Source organism: Perognathus longimembris, chromosome 3 (genome assembly GCF_023159225.1).
Source record: "Perognathus longimembris pacificus isolate PPM17 chromosome 3, ASM2315922v1, whole genome shotgun sequence".
Taxonomy (NCBI): Eukaryota; Metazoa; Chordata; class Mammalia; order Rodentia; family Heteromyidae; genus Perognathus; species Perognathus longimembris.
The window spans coordinates 117,391,235-117,408,830 of NC_063163.1; the positions used below are offsets into that span (position 1 = coordinate 117,391,235).

General features: G+C 48.1%; 1 protein-coding gene across 2 annotated transcripts in view; it reads right to left on the bottom strand.

Annotated features, from left to right (window-relative positions):
* Positions 1 to 7,993: 7,993 nt before the first annotated feature.
* Positions 7,994 to 17,596, bottom strand: part of Ddx6 (DEAD-box helicase 6) — a 35,982-nt gene continuing 26,379 nt past the window's right edge. For both annotated transcript variants that reach the window (XM_048343945.1, XM_048343946.1), the window contains exons 11-14: positions 17,446 to 17,509; positions 16,126 to 16,227; positions 14,627 to 14,809; positions 7,994 to 12,183 (exon numbers count right to left, since the gene is read on the bottom strand). In XM_048343945.1, the coding sequence (XP_048199902.1) occupies positions 14,634 to 14,809; positions 16,126 to 16,227; positions 17,446 to 17,509 (342 nt within the window). In that variant the 3' untranslated portion in view covers positions 7,994 to 12,183; positions 14,627 to 14,633. The remainder of the gene's footprint in view (positions 12,184 to 14,626; positions 14,810 to 16,125; positions 16,228 to 17,445; positions 17,510 to 17,596) is intronic.

Genomic DNA, 17,596 nt, shown 5'->3' on the forward strand with positions numbered 1-17,596 from the left:
GAAGCTTTTTATTATAATGTAGTCCCATTTGTCAAGTCTCGCCAATCTGTTGTGCCCCTAGAACTTTGCTCAGGAAGTTCCTGCCTGTGCCTATAAATTCTAAAGTCTCTCCTATTAGCACTATGTGTTTGAGCCACCGGTGCCCGGCTGAAGTACACTTAATCGTTCTCTCTGTGAGCCTAACTAATCACAGTGAAAAAATTCAAAGTTCAAATAATAAAGATAGTACTCAAGTCCAAATAATAAAGGTAGTATTCAAGTCCAAATAATAGATAGTACTCAAGTCCAAATTGGTCACAGGCTTGGTTTACAGAGTGGCTGTGGTTAAGGATGAGGGCTCGTTACTGGATGGCTTGATTTAAAGAGGTAACTTTTTTTTAAAGTGCTAGTACTGAAGCATGAATTCAGGGCCTGGGTACTCTGAGCTTTTTCATTCAAGGCTGGCACTCTACCACTTGATCCACAGCTCTCCTCTTCTGGCTTTTTGGTGGTTAGTTGGAGATAAAAGCCCCATGGACTTGCCTGCCCAGCTGGCTTTGAACTGCGGCCTTCAGATTTCAGTTTCCTGAGTAGCTAGGATTACCGGCATAGGCCACAGTGCCCAGCATTACTGTGGCTTCTTAAGAGAATGCTGGAGGGCACACAAGCACATTAAGTGGGAGAGAACCTCATTGGGTTGAATACAGTGACAACCCACCAACAATTATTTGGGCTATTGAGCTCTTCATTTCCAAGATTTCAGTTGGACTGTGTTTCAAGATGCCTATACCTTTATTGGATTCCTCTTTCCCGTCCTGCAAGGCCTTCATTGCATTCAGGTGTTTTGAGTTCTCTTTGCGCTCAGTTGTTTATCTCGCCTTTGAATCGTCCAGCCGCTAGCCAGCGCCTTCATTTCGTGGCTCATTCGCCGTGTTTTGGACGTGTTGCCTGCAGTTTCTCCCTCTGCCTTCTCACTTTGGTTCTTTGTTTGGAAGTTGTTGGCTTCCGAGGGTGGAGACTTGCTCCCCGTCTTATTCACGAATTGGTTTTGTTCGTTCCCCGCTGGGAGTTACAGACCCCATCCTCGTTTCTTGGGGAGCTTTCACTCTTCTGTGTCCTTCCGGTGGGGGATTCCTCTGAGATGACACCAAACCGCGATCGTCTCTGGGGTCGTGCCAGGTTCCTGCCGCTAGATGGGAGGGTGCGGCTCAGCGGTCCAACACTCCACACTCAAGACACTGCGGACAGAACGCTTCTCCCTTTGGGGCGAGGACGCCTGGGCGTAAAAGGTATCGCAGCTGATAAGCCAACCACCTTGTCCTTGCAGCAATCCCTAATGACCAGCACTCACACTGACTCCTACGTATGCATACTATGTAACACATAAGCACGTTTATATAACTGTCTAGTTGTGAATGTATTTATATGCGTGTGTATGTGCAGGTGATAGACATGTACACACACATACGTGGTTTGAGAGTCTGGGTGAGGAGGCTCTGACCCTGCCTTCCCGGCGAGCCGGCCCAGCTCTGGCTCAGGGGGTGGGGAGGGCGGCCCTCCCCCCCCCCCCCCCCCGCCGCCCCTCAGGGCCCAGTGCCTCAGTGGAGCCTCCCCTGAGCGCTCTGAGCCCCGCTGCCGTCCTCTGTGGAGCCCGGCGTGCCCCGGCCTGGTCTGCCATCTCTCCCCTGGCACCTGGGCACCGGGGCAGCTCTCCGCAGCCTCCGCGTCCCTGGGGGCCAAACTTGCCCACCCTGTGGCCAGGCACCTCCGGCCTGAGCCGGGACCGAGGCAAAGCACGCGGTGCCCAGCAGGGGGCGCCGTCTCGACGGCTCTGCCGCCCGGCTCTGGGGTGAGAGGCAGCCCCCTCCCACATCTCTGAACTGGGATCACACACGACAGACGTTCGGGGCGCGTGGGCTTTCCCTGCAGCCAGCATTGGCCGTCACCGGGGCTGTCTACTGTACCCTAAAATGGAGTCTGAGGAGCCAGGGACTGGCTTGGCTTTCTGCATGCTGTTTATTATTATTATTATTATTATTATCCAGAGTGTGTGCCAGGGGGTCCCCGGTGATAGAGGAAGGATCAAGATCAGGGGGCAGGGGATCATGAAAGGCTCTTGTGATGGCAGAGAAGCCGTCTCGCCTTTGGGGAGAGCTGTGTGTGCCCACTTTGCGGGTGTGCCCAAGGGAAACGCCCCCGCCAGCGTCGTCGGAAGGCCCCCCCTTGCTCCATGGGGTTCTGGGGTGCTCCAGGGCTCTACTGAGTGAAGACAGGTTGGACCTAGGTCTCTGAAGTTTTGGGGTGTCCCCTCCGAGGTCCAAGGGCAAGCGTTTCTCGTCTGTCATTCCCCAAAGTCCAGTTTCTGGGTCCCTGGTCGTGGGCGGTCTGGATGTCACGAGTTGCCCGCCCAGGGGCTTCTCCTCCAGGCTTTTTCTGTGTATGTGGTACTGAGGAGTCGAACCCAGGGCTTCATGCATGCTAGGCAAGCACTCTACCACTGAGCCCCCTTCCCAGCCCCTGACTTTTGTGTATGAACTTTGTACCCTGTACTCTTGCTGTGACAGTGTGTTAGCTCAAAAAAATGTATGCTGATTTATGAGAGATGTTGGTTGTTCTGTTATAACTTTTGGTCTGATTTGGGCATTCGTGTCATGTTGATTTCCTAATAAGGACGTAGTGTCTGCTCTTCTGAATGAGATGGTATAGAATGGGTATAATTTCTTCCTCAAATGTTTGGAAGAATTTACCAGTGAACCAATATGGGCCTGCTTCCTGTTATTTAATTATTGATTCAATTTCTTTAATATATGTAAACCTTTGCAGCTAGGCGTGAGTGGATCCCCCTAAAATCCTTGCCACTCAGGAGCCAAGAGAGCTTTGGGGTCACACTTATCTGCCAGCTTGGGCAGGCAAACCCAAGAAATTCCATAGCAGTCCAGGAACATCAGGGCCACACCGTTGGTCCAGCCAAACCCCTCCTAGAGAGCAGCGGGGCGGTGGGGACAGGCAGGGCACCCGGGCCTGTGGGGGGGGGGGCGTTGCCAGATCTCCTGCCCAGGCCTCCAACCACCTGGGCTTGAGGCAGCGCAGAGAAGCAGGCAGCCGGGCCCCAGGCAGTGACCACAGCCAGCCCCGCCCCGCTCACCTGGACGTCATACTCCCCTCCACCGCCGGGCTGTCCACCACTGACGACGTCATACTGGGGACAAGAGCAGGGCTGCAGGTCAGGCGCTGGCCCCAGCCCCCACCCCAGTAGGGCCTGCAGCTCTGACTCCCGCAGTTTCCAGCCATGGCCACTGGGTGTCGCCACCGTCCTGGCTGGGCGGCCCTGCTCCCGGAAAAGCCTGCCCCCCTTCCCCTCCCCCCCACTCCCTGTGGGAGACAGAGCGACCCCCACCCTGGCTCACCTTCTCATACATGGCTGACTTGTGGGAGTAGACGTCAAAGTTGGTTCTGATCCAGTTCTGGGCCAGCTGGAAAGCCACTTCTTGAGTCCGGGGGGAAGCTGACTGGGCCAAGCCTAGAACCCCGCCCCAGGCAGGGCCTGAGTCTGCAGAGCCTCCTCCATCCCAGGCAGCCAGAGCCCGGGGACTTGCTTCACCCGGGGCGGGGAGAGGCCTTGGCCCCAGGCCGCCTTTCTGGTCGTCAGGGCGGAGGGAAGAAGGGACCGGTGGACGTGGGTGCTGAGCGGGGCCGGAGGAGCAGGGGGGCAGGGGAAGGAGGCGGCCTGGTCCTTTGTTCACAGCTCCCAGAGGCCCCGCTTGACCCCTCCTTCCTGGGGCCAGGGCCTGGCAGCCGCCCCGAGCCTGCCTCCCTACCTCTGATGACCAGGTCCTGCAGGGGGGCCCAGCCATTGGGGGAGTCCCACTGCTGGCCTGTGTTGACGAGAGAGGTTGGAATCCCGTGCCGGTAGGTCAGGACCTGGCTGTCCTAGAAGGTTCCAGATATTCTAAGTGTCAGCCAGGAGACTGGGTCCTGAGGAAGCCTTCCTGGCCCTGGTCTCCTTGGCTCCCCGCTGCCCCCCTCTGGTCGCCGTGGGAACTACGGGCTAAGGTTGGCCCGGGAGCCTCCCGCGTGACCGGGCCCATCCCTCCCCACAGTGACCAGGCCGCCTTCTCTGCTCTGGGCCGGAGCCGTCCTCCGCCGGCCTCCCCCTGCCCCGTCTCCGGTGGGTAGCTGCACTCAGCACACTCCCGAGGGCCGGCTGCATCTCGCTCCCCGGAGGCTCCTCAGAGAGGCTGGCTGGGGTTGGGGGTTCGCCCATGGCTGCCAGGGCCACCGCACCCCTTGGGGTCCTCCTGCTGCTCCCTGAGGACCGAGCCGGCCGCCACAGCAGCTGCCTCGGCGGCCCTCGCGCCAGCTCCGCGTCCTGCCTCACCGGCCGGTTGCCTGTGGGCCCAGCAGGCGCCTCGTCCGAGCCCGTCCCGCGGCTCTGAGGCGCCCCGGGGCCAACTTTCCAAGGAGCCGAGGCCGCAGGCTCGTGGAGGCGGAGCCTCCATCTCGCGGGGATCTCGCGGGGATCTCGCGGGGCCGGCCCTGGCTCGGGTGCAGAAGCGCGGGGCCGCCCCGCCCGTAGGCCGAGCCCTTGCTCTGCGCTGTCCCTCGGGCAGGAGAGACCCCAGAGGGCAAGGAGGGGAGAGGTGCGGGGGAGCTGCCCCTGGACCCCATGGAGAGGGAGTCCGGGGTGAGCCCGCGGGGCCCCGGGGCTGGTTTCTAGCCCTGTCCTGCAGCTCCGGGGCAAGGCCTTCCCCTGGGTCAACATCTGGAGCAAGGCCCGGAGGCCCGGAGGCCCGGAGGCAGGCCCCACTCCCGCGCGGCTCCCCAAACCCCACGGCCACCGGCGCATCAGGGAAGAGAAAGCAACTCCCGCCGGGAAGATGCAAAGGCCGGGGCTGAGGCGTTCCCACGCGCGCGCATGCGCACGTACGCACGCACGCACGCACACGCGGAGTGCTCACGCACGCGCAGAGCAGCAGCTCTTGCAGCGCGGCTCTCACCGGCGGCGGCGGCTGCTGCCTCTGCGCCCCCAAGCTCCGCTCCCGTCCTCACCCCAACCACTGTGGCTTCCTGTCCCCCCGGGGAGCAGGGCACAGGGCCTCTGAGCCTCCTTGTCCTGGGGTTCCATGGCTGCGGCCGTTACCATCCCTGACCCCGGGGACCCCGGAAGTGGAGCCCGGGGGTGGGTGTTTGGAGGAGGCGCTCCAGTGTCGCCCCGTGTGTCCTTCACCGTTCTCCCCTCCCCACGCCTCCCGCGTGGGGCGCAGATGAAATCCCCGGAGCTCGGGCCGGACCCCCCCTCTTCCCCGCCCCGTCCCTGGCCATGGAACCCTGAAGCCAAAACTGCCCGCAGCGGGGGGGCCCGGGAACACAAGCCTGGGGTTCAGCTCTAACTTCTTGGAGCCTCAGTTTCCACATTGGCCAAGTGGGGGGTAGGGGGGAAGATAGCTCTTCAGAGGAGACAGCTTTTCCAAGGCTGCCGTGACTGGTTAATCAATGCCTTTAGGCAGGCCGTCAGTCAAGGACAGAGGCTGCTTTATTCAGGAGTAGATGCCCCCAGAGATGTCCCTATTGATTTATTTTTGTGCTGGCCCTGGGGTTTGAACTCAGGGCCTGGGCACGATTCTTCAGCTTTCTCCCAAGGATGGTGCTCTATTACTTGAGCCACAGCTCCACTTCTGACTTTTTGGGTGGTAAATCAGAGATGAGTCTCACTTTCCTGCCTGGGCTGGTTTGGAACCCAAACCCTCAGATCTCAGCCACCCCCCCCCCCCCCAGTAGCTGGGATTACAGGCGTGAACCACCAGTGCCTGGCTTCTATTTCTTTATTGAGGCAAGGTCTTGCTACATGGTCCAGGCTGACCTCAGACTCTGTGACCAAGGCTGACCTTGAGCTCACAATCCTTTCTTTCCCCGGCTTTCCCGACCCTCCTCCCTCTTTGTCCTCCTACTTTATTTGATGGTATGGGAGTTTAAATTCATTTAGCAGATTGCATTTGCTACACAAGCACTCGACCACTTGAGCCACCACCTCCAGCCCTGCTTCGTTGCTGATCATCTTGGAGATTATTTTGCCTGGGCTTCCCAGGAACAATCTGCTAGAGGGATCTCAGCCTTCTGAGTGGCTAGGATTACAGGCGTACTGAGTCACTGTTTCGAGCTCGGGTGTTGCTTTTCTATTGCTGTACAATGGTTTTTAGCAGTTAGCACACACACATCGCCTTTCTGCAGGTCAGAAATTCCAGCACAGCTTACCCGGGCTCCCATCTCAGCACTGTGTGAGGCGCTGTTGGCACCGGCCGGGGCTGTGGGCTCACCAGGAAGCCTGACTGGAGAGCTCACTCCCAAGCCCCCTCGGACCATTGCCAGAATTCATCTCCTGTGGCCACAGGATTAGGACCAGGTCCAGCCTGCTGGCTGACAGCCAGGAACTCCACTGAAGTTCCTGGCCAGGGGACCTCCACACCAGCAGCTTCTTGACAGCCAGTGGCGGTAGAGGAAGCACTCCTGGCCCTGACAACACGCTCGGAGGTGGCTGGCGGGCACTCTCTCTAGCCTGTCAGGTACCAGAGTGGGAATGCAGCTCAGGATCTAGGCATCTGTATCCCGTCTCCATTCTCCTTTGCTAAGGGTGACACCCGGTACGCACGGGACTTCGGAGCGAGTGGACTCTCATCAACTCAATTTGGGAGGCAGGTTTTCTGTACGCCTTGGACAATCTCCTTCAATTCTGGTTACTGGAACTGAACCGTTATCCTAGGGCACTTCTAGATTTGCCACATCTCACCAAATTGGTAAAAGCTTATCAATTGCGCAACACTCTCACAGCACCTTCAGGCTTCAGCAGAATCCAAGCAGTGTCACACTACTTTTTCTCTAATGTGTGCACACGTGCATGTACAGTGGGGGCGGGTCTTGTTACCTTGCCCGACCTGGTTCCAAATCCTTAGGTTCAAGGGCTCCTCCCACTTGAGCCTCCACACTTGCTGGGACCACACGCACATCATCACACCTGGCTTTCCATGGTCTGTTTTGAGTTAATAAGGGGGCAAAGTACAGAAATTAACATTGTGTGATGCTGGAGATGGGATGCAGAACTTGTATGTTCAAGACACCCTAACACACACACACCAGCCAAAAGGTTGGGCTGTGTGGAGGTCTATATCGCCAATGTTCCAATTGGTTGGTGTTGCACTATTCTTTCTCCAAGAACCTTTGCACTGTGACAAATGAGTTGTGAGTTGGGTGCTTGGTGGCTCATGTCTATATTCCTGGTTACTATGGAGGCTGAGAGCTGAGGATCGCAGTTCAAAGCCATCCCAGCAGTGAAGTGGGTGAGACAAATCTCCAGTTCACCACCAAAGGGCCAGAAATGCAACTGTGGCTCACGTGATAAAGCACCAATCATGAGCCCCCAAAAGACAAGCCAGTACTTTGCCCTGAGTTCAAGCCAAAAACCAAGTGAGCTGAAGCTGGGCATGTGCTAGCACGCAAGTGCAATCCCAGCACTTGGGAGGCTGAGGGAAGGCCAGTCTGAGCTATACAGCAAGACCCCACCCCTCCCCATCCCCAGTGGATGGTGAACATCTACTCTGATGCTGTTCTGTGCATAATCGATTCTTCTGGTAATATCACCGTACTTACAGTGTCTTCAAATCAGATAATGGGACCTCATAGCTTCATTTCCTGTCCCATTCAGGGTTTAGAATAAACTTTGGCTATCTACAAAACAAGCTTGCTGGGATTAATTGGAAATGTATGAAAACTAAAGATCAAATGCATGCAACTCCCATGTTAGAAATGATCTAGTCTCCTAACCCATAAACAAGGCACACTAGATTTCTTCCATCGGTGTAGTTTTCAGCATGTTGTACCCACTTTATCTTGCTAGGGCAAGCATAAGATGATGAGCTCTGGCTCACAGTACAGCTTAAAAGGTCTGACTTCACCATCAATTCTTACAGTAAAACGCCCTCAAGCACACAACCTGCTGCAAGAACATACAACACACACATTGTGGAGTTCCAGTGGGCTTTTATTGAGATTGAAAAAAGAAATCAAGATTTTACCAACCATCTTTTTTTAACCTTATCGACTCTGGTCCATATACGTGTACATAAAACATAACACATCCCAACGAAAACAGAGCCCACTGGAACATCTACCAATTAACACAAAGCCAATTTTCCCTTTCCCCAAAATGGTTTCAAAATTTTGAGTTCCCACTGCTCCCTCCCCAGTGGAACTGGTCCCTTGTGGCTAGGGACATTAGAATTTTCTCCCATTTTTGCTGAACAAATTACATTTTTCAAGTTTATTCCAAAAAAGGGAAGTAATTTTGTTTTATCCACGCACCCCTCCCCAACAACCACTGGTTAAAATACAGCAGACTGTATCTCAATTGCCTGGCTCTACCCCCACCCCTGCCCTGCCCTGCATTGTCTACTGGAGAATTTAAATACACTTCTGTTGGAATCTGTCAGCTGTGGAGGGCAGAGTCCGGGCGCCAGGCTAGCTCCCTCGACCTCATAAACTGTTACAACCTTTGGACACTTAACTCTTTACTCCCAAGATGAGTTTCTACATCAGAGAGTTGATTTTCTCTGGGAGTTTTAAAATTTCTTTATGAATATAAAGCAGAACTATAAACTCACCAAAGTCCACGTAAGTTCACCAAAAAGCTGATTTACTTCAGCTCCCATGAGGCCAGTAATTTTGCTTATCAATGTATTTTGGCAAGAAAAATGATTCCACGATAAAAATTTTAAAGATCCATGAAAAGGTGAAAAATGTAGCAAATTAAAATAACATGGCTTAATTCCCAATAACTCATTTAATCTTTCTGTTACTCATCTAGAAGGTCGGAGTGTGGCTAAAGGCAGTTTCTGATGAGGTTATGAGCTTCCAAAGTGTTTCTAAATCCTTAGTGCAGACACCCTCCCTTTTGGGTTGTAGTATCCTCCCTCCCACCCCTATTGAAAAAAAAAAAAAAAAGAAAATCAAACCAAGTATTCAGAATGAGATGTTTTGGTTTCAGTAATTTGTGCCCAAAGCTTTGTGCCAAGCTGTCTTGTTCTAACCCAACATAATGGTATCAAGCACAAAGCCAGTGGCAGAGGAAAGATGCTCCCATCTCATTCTTTATAAAAACAAGTATGATGGCCACCCACCCACCCCTCCCCAACCCTTGGGTCAACCCAATGTTATGATGCTGGAGCCTACTGGAAAAAATAAGCTTAGGTTTTCCGTTCCCATATTTCCTTTCATGAAAGATCACATTAACATGAACTTATCCCCCTCCTAAGAGAAAGGCAGTGAAGCTTTCACCTTTAGAACTTAGGGGAGAGAAAAAAAACAGGCCTCTAGAGGCAGCAGGTATCTAACAGCTGCATGGCAGAGGCGAAACTCTGGATTGGATCTAGCTTTTAAAAACAGAACGCAGTTCCATCCAAATCAACCACTGGAAACATATATAACCATCACTTAAAAGAAAAAACAAAAACCCAATGCTGTAAAGAATCTGAGGACGATTTCCAATAATAATAATGTTCCTTATTGTAAGGGATTAAAAAAAAAAAAAAAAAAAAAAGACCAGGCTTGGTCCCGGTCTTCAGAGCATCTTTCCACGTAGCGGTTCCTATCCGACTCAAGTACCAAACTGGGCAGCTTGCCTCCAACCAACCACGGTATCCCAGATAGTTGAGTGATGAGCCTCTCCTCCTCAGAGGCTACACTTCAGTAATACTTTCAAGTCTGTGCTTTAAGAGGGACCACAGCACTGTGGCACCAGGCAGAGCAGTCTAAGGTTGGCAAAGATGACTGCACTTTTTGTTTAGTCTCCCCTCATTCCCAGGCGAGATACAAAATGGATTTATACTTTGTGTTCTACATAAACGATCTCTCTCCTATCTCGCCAGGGAGGGGGGGGGGCACAAGAGAGCTGCATCAGTACAAGGTAAGATTGTTGGCCAAAAGTTGACAACCCCCCCTCCTCCCGCCCCGAAAAGGTCCTTTTCTTCAATTAGGTTTGCATTTAGTAACCAACGCTGACCTGATAGAGCATCTATGACTTGGGATTCCAGATAAAGGAACTTGCTCTTTTGGGGATGTGCACTGTGCAGCTCTGGCTACAGTTAAGGAGTTAGGGCTATGTCTGATCAGGAGGCATCTGCAGGATTTTGATCCTCAAGGAATTTTGGGCAAGTCACAAAGTTTTGCTTACAACTAGGCAGAGTCAAAAAAGCAACTTTGAATAACTGATTTCTTTATCCAGATGAGTTAAGCACAAAGCATATGCAGGAATTTTCTTCTAGTAAGGTTCTGAATACAATGGGAATATAGAAATCAACCTTTTAAATTTATTTTTTGCTTTTTCTTTTTTTGTTCTCTAGATGCCTCCTGATTGACCTAGTACACTGGGTTAAAAGGGAATTAAAAACATTTTTTTTTAAAAAAAGTTCACTGGTTTTGATTCATCTCACTCCTTTTGCCTGGAGATCAGGCCAAACATCAAGCATGTTGGGAGGGGCACAATTTAAAGCAACACTATTGACTGTAAAATATCTGCCAGCAATTTACAATGCAAAATGACAGGCAACAGTTCTTGTCAAAATGCAAGAGGATGCAAGCAGTTTTCTGTAGTATGAGTTACCAGCTCTTAGGGATTGCCCATTCCTGCCAAAGTTTTTCTATAAAGATGGGCAGAGGGCAACACATGTATACACTACAGATGAGCCACAGAAAACTAAGCCCCAATCTGCTATCCTTACCAAAGCCAACTCTGGCTAGTAAGCTCAAACTTGAACCCATCCCTTCCAGTACACTCTGTTCAGACACTGCCACTCAACAGAATCCCCGCACTCCAAGATTATCCTTTGGCAGAGTTTGTAAAGTTCTTCTCTTAGAAAAGGAGAAGCCAAATCAGAGACCTTCGTAAAGAACAATCTCGAATCATAGTTATTTGAAGCTTCCTTGCTTTCTGGTTAAGACTTATTTTAAATGTACTGGGACAGCAAGCAAACAGGGCACCCCGGACATCTGGGCCCTCACAACAGATGCCTGCTCTCTACAGCAAGAGGCCAAAGTACTTTTTAGAACTTAGTGTTGCAGGAAACTGAGCCCCTCTCATCTTTAGCTGCTCCCATAATCACTCTAATCCCCTTAATCCCAGCAACCTTCATCCAAAAAAAAAATAATATATATATATGTATATATATATATATATGAACCCAGAAAAAAACTTATTTACAAAGTTTATACAAGTATACACACCCAATTTTCTATGGGACACGCTTTGCCACAGAGGAAAGAGGGTCAAGGCTCTGACATGTCTACACATCAAGTGCCATACTGCTAATGGAGACGTATGTAAACCAGTCTTTAGTGTTCTGCTATAGAGCACAAAGGCCTGTCATATGGCTCCTGCAATGATAGACTGCTCTTTCCTTTGGGAGCAATGATGTTGTATCTACTCAGCCCAGAAGAAATCTTTACTTGGGATTGATTTTTTTTTTAAATACATGTATTTACAGTGCGGATGAACTGCAGTTGCATATCAACTCCTCCACATAGAGAAAAAGAAAGTGGTGTTAACGTTACTAGTAAGATTCATCTTCCAGCCCTGGGCTTGAGTAGAACAGGAAGAGAGACACTTTATAACTTGAAACCAAATGAACAGACAAAATTTTAAAGAGAAAAGAAATTACTTTGTTGATTCCTTGGGCTGTGTCTAAAGGATGATATTCTGAATGGTCTCATAGCATAAGGCACTTCGCACAAATAAGTAATAAGCTCTTCAGGCTTAAAAACGGATGACTAATCAGGGAGAAGTTGAAATGCACTCGAGAGACAGCTGTTGGAGAATTCTGAAGATGCAGACAAGCTTGTGTGTTCATCAACATTCTTCTCTTTTTAGGGTTTCTCCCTTTCTCTTCTTTCCTCCTTTCTTGTCCCCGTTCCCCAGGAAACATTTTTTAAAAACCAGCAGTTAGTGCAACTAATGTTCAGTCGGCACAGTGCAAACAAGTGGAACAAAAAGGTAGAGTTCTTCTTTTCCGTTTCTTTCTCTTCACCAGTTAAAACAAAAAGAAAAACGTCTGTTTAAGTCTTCATAGTTCCAAAATAAAAGATGAAAAACCCACAAGAGAAGAGCATCCCACCCAAAAAGCATTAAGTCGCAGATCCAAAGGAGCCTTCTGTTGTCAATGCCTGTAAGAAGTAAAGAAATCCGCAATCAGCAATACAAAGCAGGTGTGCACAAAGCCTGCATTCAGAGGTTTTCAAGTCTCCCTAGTAATGTCTACCAGCCTGTCCTCAGCAGAGTCCACTGGGGAAATGACACAATGTCTTCTAGGCAATCCCTGAGGCAGACCTTTGAGTACTGGGAACAGGTGGCCCTCCTTCAAATCTGACTAGTTTTGTTTGTTCAAGACTTTGTGTTTGATATTTAACATAGAAAAAATAATTTGAAAATTCTGGAGGTACTGGTGTTTGAACATAGGGTCTCATACTTGCCAGGGCGTTCTACCATGTAAGCTCTTTTTTGCACAATTTCCCTCTTATCTATGTCTCCTGGGTGGCTGAAATTACACAGGCCTATCACCACATCTGCCTTGGTCTTACTAACAGTTTAGCAGGACTGAGCCTGAATCCTGATACTCAAAATTCTCTGCCTCCTAAGTAGCTGGGATTGGAGGCCTGCACCACCACGATCAACCCTTTACTATTTATTTTTTGCCAGTCCTGGGGCTTGGACTCTGGGCCTGAGCACTGTCCCTGGCTTTTGTTCAAGGCTAGCACTCTGCCTCTTGAGCCACAGTGCCACTTCCAGATCCCTTACTTTTTTTCTTTTCTTTTTAAAAAATTTATTTTGAGAGCTGGGTACCCGTGGCTCATGTCTGTAATCCTAGCTACTCAACGAGGCTAAGAGCTGAGGATCAAAGTTCAAAGCCAGCCAGGAGAAGAAAGTCTATGGAACTGTCTCCAATTAAGCTCCAGAAAATGGGAAGTGAAGCTGTGGCTCAAAGTGGTAGTGTGCTAACCTTGAGCAAAAGAGATGAGGGGACAGAGCACAGGCCTGAAGTTCAAGCCTCAAGACTTGACTGACCAGTCAATCATCAAGATAGGGTCCTGCCATGATCCCAGGATGGACTCCTTCCTCAATCTCCAGCATGCAAAATTAAAATTCTTTTTTTTTTTTTTTTGCCAGTCCTGGGCCTTGGACTCAGGGCCTGAGCACTGTCCCTGGCTTCTTTTTGCTCAAGGTTAGCACTCTGCCACTTGAGTCACAGCTCCACTTCTGGCCATTTTCTGTATATGTGGTGCTGGGGAATCGAACCCAGGGCTTCAAGTATACAAGGCAAGCACTCTTGCCACTAGGCCATATCCCCAGACACGCAAAATTAAAATTCTATTTTTCAGTGGTACTGGGGTTTGAATTCAGGGCCTTGCACTTTGCTAAGCAGGTACGTACTCTACCTACTCTAGCTCTTTTATATGGATATTTTTGAGACAGGGTCTCATTTAAACTGTGATCCTGCCAACTTTAGTGTGCCAAGTAGCTAGGATTACATGTGTGTCACCGGTACCTAGTTTCATTACAGAATATACTAATATAGAAGCACCTTCTTCCTGCTTAATGCAATAATAGGTGAACAATACTTAAAAGACAAATCTGGTTTCCCAAAATAGACTATTTTGGGGAGCAACGTGAACCCAGGGCTTCATGCGTACAAGGCAAGCACTCTTGCCACTAGGCCCTATTCCCAGCCCTAGACCTTGTTTTTTAAGACAAGGTAGTGTTATGTGGTTTAGGAGTATTGAGGTGTTGCATGCCTGTAACTCCTTTCATTTTTGATGACACTTTGGCTGTGATTAGAATCCAATTAGCAAATCTCAACTTTAAGCAACGTAGGCTGTTTTAGAGTTTAGGCTATTTTAGCAAAATGGGGAAAAAAATCGGGGGAGGGCTGGTTGTGGGACTTGAACTTGAAGCCTGAGGTCTCTTTTCTCAGGGTTAGCACTCTACCACTTTGAGCAACAGTGCCACTTCTGGTTTTTTGGTGGTTGATTGGAGAAAAGACTCTTGTGGAATTTCCTGCCTAGGCTGGCTTTAACTGCAATATTCAGAGCTTAGCATCCTCAGCAGTTAAGATTACAGGTGTGAGCCATTGGCAACTGGCTACATTGGACAGATGATAGTTTCCAAATTACACTGACCATCTGACCTATTATTATAACTTTTTTCAAGTTTGGTAGAGTGGCTTAATACACACACACCGTAATGATACTATTGCCTCATATAAGAGATATTTGCTACTTAATTTTATTTGTGCCAATTTGTGTTATTGCCTTTTGTGCATGGTGGGACATCAGAAAAGAGGATCTTAATTTCTTAAGTTGAAGGTTCAGCTCCATTTATTTTATTTATTTAGCCAGCCCTGGGCCTTGAACTCAGGGCCTGAGCACTGTCCCTGGCTTCTTTTTGCTCAAGGCTAGCACTCTGCCACTTGAGCCACAGTGCCCCTTCTGGCCGTTTTCTATATATGTGGTACTGGGGAATCAAACCCAGGGCTTCACGTGTATGAGGCAAGCACTCTTGCCACTAGGCCATATTCCCAGCCCCCTCAGCTCATTTTAGATGTATACGTACATGCTTGTTAAGGTTTCTCATCTTCTACAGGCTCGCTGTGGTATTCTGCCACATACAGGCTCTTGTCGATGTTGCTTGGGATGGGTTTAATTTCGGTTCCCAGCTGCTCCTCAATACTTTTCAGGTTGAAGCGATCATCATATGTGATCAAGTTGATGGCTAAGCCAAGATGACCAAAGCGACCTAAAATGTGTTTAAATTGAATATGAAAAATCAAACACAAATGTACAAGTCTCTAACTGAAAAAAAAAAACAGACCAAAACCCCCCCACAGGATTAATACCGTCCATATTCAAAGCCATTCTGAGTAGAAGAAAACATTTATGGTCTTCTTGGACACTTATTATTCAACAACTTAAGGTTTTACAGTCCACAACAGAATAGGTGGCTAAAACAAGTTCCTTATTTATGGATTTAATCAATCCCAGATTGGGAAAAAAAAAAACAACAAAAAACACTTCAAGGGAAAAAAGGAACTGTACCCAACACAGTCTTTTTTTCAGTCATTGTTTACATTGTATTAAATATTACAAGCATGCTAGACATGACTGGTTACATACATCCAGAATCCTGGGCCAGGCCCACGAAAGGTACTTACTACTCTAGTATCCTAAGAACTACTGCACTTTTCTTTTTCAAATAACAAAATAGATGCTCATTTGTGACAAAAGTTACCAGATCACTGAACAGTTCCATCTAATGAAGTTTTCACGTATTAATTTAATCTCAAACTAAGTAGAAGTAATTACTCTAACTTTTCTTTCCCCCCCTTTTTTTTCTTGCCATCCTGGGGCTTAGGACTCAGGGCCTGAGCACTGTCCCTGGCTTCTTTTTGTTCAAGGCTATAGTCTCATTATGTATTCCAGATTAGCCTTAAACTTGAGAACCCAGTTAACTGTTTTTGTTGTTGTTGTTTTTGCCAGTCCTGAGGGTGAAAACTCAGGGCCTGGATATGGTCTCTGAGCTTCTTTTGCTCAAGGCTAGTGCTCTACTACTTGAGTCACATCACGACTTCAGACTTTTTCTGTTTATGTGGTAATGAGGAATTGAACCCAGGACTTCATGCATGCCAGGCAAGTTACTCTACCACTAAGCCACATTCCCAGGCCTTAACAGTTCTTAAGGAAAATATTAGCTATAAATAGCAAACCGAATTGTGTTAATTAACTGTTTCTCATACCTATTACATTCTATTTCACAAAGAATCAAAATGTGATGACTAGAGTTCTTAAGAAACTTTTTCCAGGGCTGGGAATATGGCCTAGTGGCAAGAGTGCTTGCCTCCTGCACATGAAGCTCTCGGTTCGATTCCCCAGCACCACATATATGGAAAACGGCCAGAAGGGGCGCTGTGGCTCAGGTGGCAGAGTGCTAACCTTGAGCAAAAAGAAGCCAGGGAAGGTGCTCAGGCCCTGAGTCCAAGGCCCAGGACTGGCAAAAAAAAAAAAAAAAAGAAAGAAAAGAAACTTTTCCCATCAAAATCATCCCATTTTCCTTACCTGATCTTCCAATACGATGAAGATAGGTCTCTGCCAACTTTGGGAAGTCGAAGTTTATTACCACATTCACAGCTTGTATATCAATACCTCGGGTAAACAGATCTAAAAAAAAATTGTTTTCCAATTTTACCAGTCAATTTAGCCATGTCTCTAAGATAACTGTATTACTCCAGGGGAGATTGTAATAACTGTTAAAACTATAAACTCATAAGAGGATTTCCAAATGTAACCAATAATTTCCTATCATCTAGTTTCTAGTATTTAACTCAAGATTTGAAAATTCAAGGATAATTCAGAAAGAAGTAATTTCACGAATCATTTATGCCTTTAGAATTTGTTCAGGTTTGTGATATGAAGTAAGCTAACAGGTAAAATGTCCTGTTCCTTTCTAGTCCCACAATTAGTATGCAAATTCAAACTCTGAAAAAAGTGTAACTAGGTTTCCTTGCTCCTAGTAGCTTTTTACTCCAAAATTCTTGACAGTCAGAATGACTTCTAACTTACGGTTCTAAATGTGCAATACTTTAAAGCCCTCTATACTACCTTGGTCCTAATTCACTCCTCTAATAAATGTCCAGTCTTTATACCAAATGAACTTCCCTTTTTCTATGTTAAAGCTATCTTCATAGACCCATATGAACCATTAAAAAATTATAACTATTTCATTTCAAATTCCTTCTTCTCAGCTGGGTGTTGGTGGCTCAAGCATGTAATCTTAGCCACTCAGGAGGCTGAAATATAAAGATCGCAGTTTAAAGCCAGCCTGGGTAGAAAAATCCCTGTGAGACTTATCTCCAATAAACGAATCTGAAAAGCCAGAAGTGGCACTGTGGCTCAAGGGGTAGAGCACTAGCTGTATAGCTAAAACTTACTTATTAATTAGCCCATTAAAACACTAGCCATCCCCCAAACCACTTCACAGCTAACCCACTGCACTGTGATCAACACTTGGGATTACTTAATATCTGTATCTCACACTTGTGAATTAACATCACTGCTGGTGGATTTCCAAAACATAGTTCTTCGAATTCCTTTTCTGTTATCTAATTCCTATATGCTTAAACCATTCAGAAAAGACAAAAATCCCCAAACTAGTTTAACACCCCAAGATGACATGAGTGCCAGAACAAATCTGAAGATTCAGATAAAGTGCCCAATTTCATCCGTAACTAGAGTTCTCTAATTCAGAATTCGTTGAAGGGGTAATAAGGTATGCCAGACTATCACAGGCTATCTTATCTGTGTGAAATGGAGAAAGCAAATCTAGAACTAGGAAGGACAGTATAAATAGAGTGAATATAAATAAAACAAAGTACTTACCAGTGCAAACAAGATTGCGGCATAAGCCATTTCGGAAATCATGAAATACACGATTTCGATGTTCCTGGGGTGGGGAGAGGATGCGCTCCATTAATTAACGTTTTCATCATTTTTCTCCTATTCCAATCAATAATTCATAACCCAAATCTAA